The 6,628-nt window shown below is 54.7% G+C and overlaps 1 protein-coding gene across 1 annotated transcript in view; it reads left to right on the top strand.

Moving 5' to 3' along the window:
• The window catches only part of LOC104394517, a 12,521-nt gene that overhangs the window by 2,679 nt on the left and 3,214 nt on the right, over positions 1-6,628 (top strand). The window contains exons 3-6 of the mRNA XM_010004118.1: positions 4,281-4,440; positions 4,660-5,075; positions 5,457-5,599; positions 5,652-6,526. Of these exons, the coding sequence (XP_010002420.1) occupies positions 4,281-4,440; positions 4,660-5,075; positions 5,457-5,599; positions 5,652-6,526 (1,594 nt within the window). The remainder of the gene's footprint in view (positions 1-4,280; positions 4,441-4,659; positions 5,076-5,456; positions 5,600-5,651; positions 6,527-6,628) is intronic.

The raw sequence follows: 6,628 nt of genomic DNA, 5'->3' as shown, positions 1-6,628 counted from the left end.
TTCTCCCCACCCCCTCCTGGTTTCTCCCCATCCCCTCCTGGTGTCTCCCCATCCCCTCCTGGTCTCTCCCCATCCCACCCTGGTGTCTCCCCATCCCCTCCTGGTGTCTCCCCACCCTGTCCTGGTGTCTCCCCATCCCCTCCTGGTGTCTCCCCACCCCATCCCTGGGATGAATCCACCACATCCAGGTCCCACCAAGAAGGACCAAGGGTCGTGTCCACCCACAGTGGCCAGAAGTGACTCCAGGACCTTCCAAGAACCGTTTTCCTGGAGGCACCATGGAGGTGGTTGGAGCTCTTTGGGGATCCAAGGGAACCAGAGGATGGGACCCACCACCCAACCCTGCCCACACCTCCATCCCTGGACATTCCTTGATGGATCTCCATGGGAAGCTGCTGAGATGCCTTCAAGGAGCTTTTTGGTGGGAACCTCTGGTGGATCCCTGAAGGTTGGAGGACAACCCTGGAGGTGACCAGAGATGCTTCACCCATGACTTATCTCCAAGAGGGTTCCCACCCTCCCCAGTGTTGGCAAACCCTGCCAGGACCGGATGGAGGTGGATTCCGAGAGGCTGGAATATCTGGGCGTCTCCCATCGCCACCCGTCCCAGTCCAAACCAGTCCCACCAGTGCATTCCGATCTCCCAGACACTGGTGGAAGGAGATTGCAGATCATGGAGTCACCACCACCACCACCCCCTCCTGGCTTCCAGAAGGAGCCCACAAAACGTCCCCAGGTGTCCCCAGGTCACCCCGTGGAGGAGCCCAAAGGCTCTTGAGGGTCACCCTGGAGAACATGGAGTTGGTGTCCCCCACCTGGAGGTTCTACTGGAGGTTTTTTGGGGTGGGAAGTTCCTTTTCTGAGCACAGGATGGTCCTTTTTGGGTGTAAATGTCACCTCCTCCCACCTGGAGGTCTTCTCTGGTGGCCTTGGCTGAGGTGGCACCTGAGGGTGGCTTGTGGGGGTCCCAGCCAGGGGGGCCACCAGGAGAACATCACAAGGTCTTGGACCTTCACTGAGGGGGCAACCAAGTGCAGCTCCTGGTGGTCGTGGCCTCAGGGTGGTCAAGATCTCAGGGTGGTCAAAGCCTAAAGATGGCCAAGACCTCAAGGTGGTCAAGACCTCAAGGTGGCCAAAGCCTGAAGATGGTCATGGCCTCAAGGTGGTCATGGCCTTAGGGTGACCAAGGCCTCAAGGTGGTCACGACCTCGGGGTGGTCAGGACTTCAAGATGGTCAAGACCTCAAGGTGGTCAAGACCTCAAGGTGGTCAAGGCCTCAAGATGGTCATGGCCTCAGGATGGTCAAAGCCTCAAGATGGTCAGGACTTCAAGATGGTCAAGACATCAAGGTGGTCAAAGCCTCAAGGTGGTCATGGCCTCAAGGTGGCCAAGGCCTCAAGGTGGCCAAAGCCTCAAGGTGGTCATGGCCTTAGGGTGACCAAGGCCTCAAGGTGGTCACGACCTCGGGGTGGTCAAGACATCAAGGTGGTCATGGCCTCAGGGTGGACAAGGCCTCAAGGTGGTCATGGCCTCAAGATGGTCAGGACTTCAAGATGGTCAAGACATCAAGGTGGTCATGATCTCAAGGTGGTCACAGCCTCAAGATGCTTCTGTGGCCACTTGAAGGCAAAGGAGAAGGTCCTGTGGCCACCACAGGTGAAGGGAGAAGCTCCTGTGGTCACATCAAGACATGGAAGAAGCTCCTGTGGCCACCACAGGTGAAGGGAGAAGCTTTTCTGGTCACCTGAAGGTGGGGGAGACACCTCCAGAGACCTGAAAGATGGAGAGATCAGAGTCACAGGTGGCTCTTCCAGCGGTGACACCTTGGTGAGACCCAACCAACCCAGTGGCCTTTTGTTGCTGCTTCTCCACCCAGATGGAGCCCAAGACACCTCAGCTCCAGGTCAGGCCTCACCTTCTGGTGGGACCTCCTCCCCACCCCTGGTTTCTCCTGTGTCAGGGCTTCTGGCTGGTGGTGCAACCACCATCACCCAGCCCTGGAGGAGCCACCCAGGTGGCTTCTCCAGCTGGTCCTACCTGCTCCATCGCCCAGCTCAGCTCTTTCCTGGGGTGTGTCACCTCCAACCAGGGGCTGGGAGGGACCTGGAGGTGGAACCCCAGGGGCACGTGGCCAAACTTGTGGAGATAAGTGACCCCTTTGGGGACCTGCTGAGCTGGGACCTTCCCAGGACACCTGGTTGGCCAAACACAACTTGATAAGTGACCCCTTGGGGACCTGCTGAGCTGGGACCTTCCCAGGACACCTGGTTGGCCAAACCCAAGGAGATAAGTGACCCCTTTGGGGACCTGCTGAGCTTGGGGACCTTCCCAGGACACCTGGTTGGCCAAACCCAACTTGATAAGTGACCCCTTTGGGGACCTGCTGAGCTGGGACCTTCCCAGGACACCTGGTTGGCCAAACCCAAGGAGATAAGTGACCCCTTTGGGGACCTGCTGAGCTGGGACCTTCCCAGGACACCTGGTTGGCCAAACCCAAGGAGATAAGTGACCCCTTGGGGACCTGCTGAGCTTGGGGCCTTTCCCAGGACACCTGGTTGGCCAAACCCAAGGAGATAAGTGACCCCTTTGGGGACCTGCTGAGCTGGGACCTTCCCAGGACACCTGGTTGGCCAAACCCAAGGAGATAAGTGACCCCTTTGGGGACATGCTGAGCTGGGACCTTCCCAGGACACCTGGTTGGACAAACCCAAGGAGATAAGTGACCCCTTGGGGACCTGCTGAGCTGGGACCTTCCCAGGACACCTGGTTGGCCAAACCCAACTTGATAAGTGACCCCTTGGGGACCTGCTGAGCTTGGGGACCTTCCCAGGACACCTGGTTGGCCAAACCCAAGGAGATAAGTGACCCCTTGGGGACCTGCTGAGCTTGGGGACCTCGTGGTGGGACCTCAGGAAACCAGAAGAACATCAGGAACGCCCCCAAAAAAGGAGAATTTGGGGTTCTCAGAGGATTTGGGGGGGGGGTGAAAGAGGATTTTTTTGGGTTTTAAGGTGATTTTGGGGTTTTCAAGATGATTTTTGAGGTTTTGAAGGTGATTTTTGGGGTTTTCAAGATGATTTTTGGGGGTTTCAAGATGATTTTTGGGGTTTTCAAGAAGATTTTGGAGTTTTCAAGATGATTTCTTCGGGTTTTAAGGCCATTTGTGGGGTTTTTAAGAGGAGGTTTTTTTTATTTTTAAGAGGTTTTGGGTTTTCTTAAGAGGATTTTTGGGGTTTTCAAGATGATTTCTGGGTTTTTCAAGATGATTTTGGGGTTTTCAAGATGATTTTGGGGGGTTTTAAGAGGATTTGGGTGATTTTCAGATATTTTTGGGGGTTGAAAAGAGTATTTTTGGGTTTTGAAAATGATTTTCAGCTTTCAAAGAGGATTTTTTGGGGGTTTTAAGGTGATTTTAGGAGTTTCAAGATGATTTTTGTGATTTTTTTTCCTGATTATTGTTGGGTTTTGATGGTGATTTTGGGGTTTTCATGGTGATTTTTGGGTTTCAAGATGATTTTTTTGGGGGTTTTAAGATGATTCTTGGGGGTTTAAAAAGGATTTTTAGGGTCTGAAGATCATTTGGGGGGGGGGTTAAGAGGATTTTTGGGGTTTTAAGACAACTTTTTGGAGGATTTTGGGGGGTTTAAGATAATTTTGGTGTGTGGGGGGGGGTGGTTAAGAGGATTTTTGGGGTTTTAAGACAACTTTTTGGAGGATTTTGGGGGGTTTAAGATAATTTTGGTGTTTTAAGATGATTCTTGGGGGGTTTAGGAGGATTTTGAGGGTTTTAAAGAGGATTTTTGAGGCTTTAAGATTATTTGGGGGGGTTTCAAGAGGATTTTGGGGCTTTTAAGATGATTCTTGGGGGGTTTAGGAGGATTTTGAGGGTTTTAAAGAGGATTTTTGAGGTCTCAAGATGATTTGGGGGGGGGTTTCAGAGATGTTTTTGGGTTTTAAGATGACTTTTAAGAGGATTTGGGGGGTTTTTATGATGATTTTGGGGGTTTTTAAGATGATTTGGGAGGGTTTGAAGGTCATTTTGGGGTTTTTAAGATGATTTGGGAGGGTTTGAAGATGCTTTTTCTTTGCTTTTCAGAGGATTTTGGGGGGTTTGAAGGTGATTTTTGAGTCCTCGGAGGGGGTTGAGGAGCCCTGAACCCCATGACTTCTCCACTGTCCCACCTCCCTTTATCTGAAGCCTCCTCTGATGGGTTTTTTGGGGGGTTCTGGTGGGTGGTGACGTCCTGACAGGGGCCACCTTGGCCCTTCTTGTCTTCCAGCCCCAGAAGACGAGTCCCGCATCATCGGGGGCAGACCCTGCTCCATCAACCAACGGCCCTTCCAAGTGGCCATCACCAAGAGGGGCCAGATCCTCTGTGGGGGCAGCTTGATCGGTGCCCAATGGGTCTTGACCGCCGCCCACTGCCGACAGCCAATCAGGTGAGCTGGTCTTGGGCTCAGGTGGCTTCCTAGGAACCGAGGTCTCCTCCCCTAGAACCCCCTCGAGAACCAAGAGGTTGAGGTGGGTCTCCATGGCTTGGTCCCACCAGCTGGAGGTGCCCAGATGTTGGTCCAGGCAGGAGGTGATGCCTCCAAGGAGTGGCAGATAAAGAGGTGGCACCTCCAGAGGTTGTTGCCTCCAGGTGGGAACATCTCCAGGTGGCCAGAAGATCATCTCCTGGTGGCCAGAGGTGGAGTCTGGTGCTTCCAGATGTTGCTGGCCCAGATGTTCCCTCCAGAGGGATCCAAAGGTTGGGGTGTCCAGATGTTGGATGCCCAGATGTTCCCTCCAGAGGGATCCAATGGTTGGGGTGTCCAGATGTTGGTGGCCCAGATGTTCCCTCCAGAGGGACCCAAAGGTTGGGGTGTCCAGATGTTGGTGGCCCAGATGTTCCCTCCAGAAGGATCCAAGGGTTGGGGTGCCCAGATGTTGGTGGCCCAGATGTTCCCCCCAGAGGGATCCAAAGGTTGGGGTGTCCAGATGTTGCTGGCCCAGATGTTCCCTCCAGAGGGATCCGAAGGTTGGGGTGTCCAGATGTTGGTGGCCCAGATGTTCCCTCCAGAGGGATCCGAAGGTCGGGGTGTCCAGATGTTGGTGGCCCAGATGTTCCCTCCAGCATCTGCTGCCCCCCATGGCCAGATGTTGATGGCCCAGCCACGAGGCATCTCCAGGTGTTGATGTTCCTCTAGAGGGCAATGAAGGTCCAGCTGATCCTCCCCACGGAGACTGGAGGAGCTGGTGTCTCCATGGGCACCCCCACCCCACTTTGAGGTCCTGTCACCCCCTTTTTCTGGGTGATCACATGAAGTGGAGCACGCCAAGTGTCTCCACCACCTCCATCATCTCCACCACCTTCACCTCCATGGTCTGGGAGCTCCTGGAGAACTCCTGGAGAACTCAGGATCCTCCTGGAGAACTTGGGAAGCTCCTGGAGAACTTTGGGTCCCTCCTCCAGAACCTTCTGGGACTTTCTCTCACAACCTTGAGAAGATGGTGACCAAAACAAAGTCCTCCCTGCTGGAGCTGGAGGTGGTGGAGATGGAGCAGATGGTGGAGATGGAGGAGATGGAGAAGCTCGTGGAGGTCAAGCTGGAGATGGTAGAGATGGAGGGGGATGGTGAAGATGGAGGTGGAGATGGTGGAGGTCGAGCTGGAGCTGGAAGTGGTGGAGATAGAGGTGGAGATAGAGCTGGAGATGGAGGTGGAGATGGTGGAGATGGAGGAGATGGTGGAGATAGAGGTGGAGATAGAGCTGGAGATGGAGGTGGAGATGGTGGAGATGGAGGAGATGGTGGAGGTAGAGCTGGAGGTGGTGGAGATGGAGATGGAGGAGATGGTGGAGGTAGATTTGGAGCTGGAGATGGTGGAGATGGAGATGGAGGTGGAGATGGAGGAGATGGTGGAGGTGGTGGGGATGGTGGAGATGGAGGTAGAGATGGTGGAGGTAGAGCTGGAGGTGGTGGAGGTGGAGATGGAGGAGATGGAGGAGATGGTGGACGTAGAGTTGGAGCTGGAGATGGTGGAGATGGAGGAAGTGGAGGTGGAGATAGAGGTGGAGATAGAGCTGAAGCTGGAGGTGGTGGAACTGAAGCAGGTAGAGATGGTGGAGGTGGTGGGGATGGTGGAGATGGAGATGGGGATTGGAGGTGGTGGAACTGAAGCAGGTGGAGATGGTGGAGATGGAGGGGATGGTGGAGATGATGGAGGAGGAGATGGAGGAGATGGTGGAGATGGTGGGGATGGTGGAGATGGTGAAGATGGAGGAGGTGGTGGAGATGGAGCTGAAGCTGGAGGTGGTGGAACTGAAGCAGGTGGAGAGGAGATGGAGGAGATGGTGGAGATGGTGGGGATGGTGGAGATGGTGAAGATGGAGGAGGTGGTGGAGATGGAGCTGAAGCTGGAGGTGGTGGAACTGAAGCAGGTGGAGGAGATGATGGAGGTGGAGATGGTGGAGGTAGAGCTGGAGATGGAGGTGGTGGAGATGGAGGAGATGGTGGAGATGGAGGGGATGGTGGAGATGGAGCTGTTGGAGATGGGGATTGGAGGTGGTGGAACTGAAGCAGGTGGGGATGGTGGAGCTGGAGGGGGTGGTGGAGGTGGAGGGGATGGGGGCGCTGGCGGCGGGGG

Source organism: Chaetura pelagica, unplaced genomic scaffold (assembly GCF_000747805.2).
Source record: "Chaetura pelagica isolate M959 unplaced genomic scaffold, ChaPel_1.0 scaffold888, whole genome shotgun sequence".
Classification (NCBI taxonomy): Eukaryota; Metazoa; Chordata; class Aves; order Apodiformes; family Apodidae; genus Chaetura; species Chaetura pelagica.
Note: the sequence above shows the minus strand (reverse complement) of the source record. Positions and strands in the feature narration are given on the sequence as shown.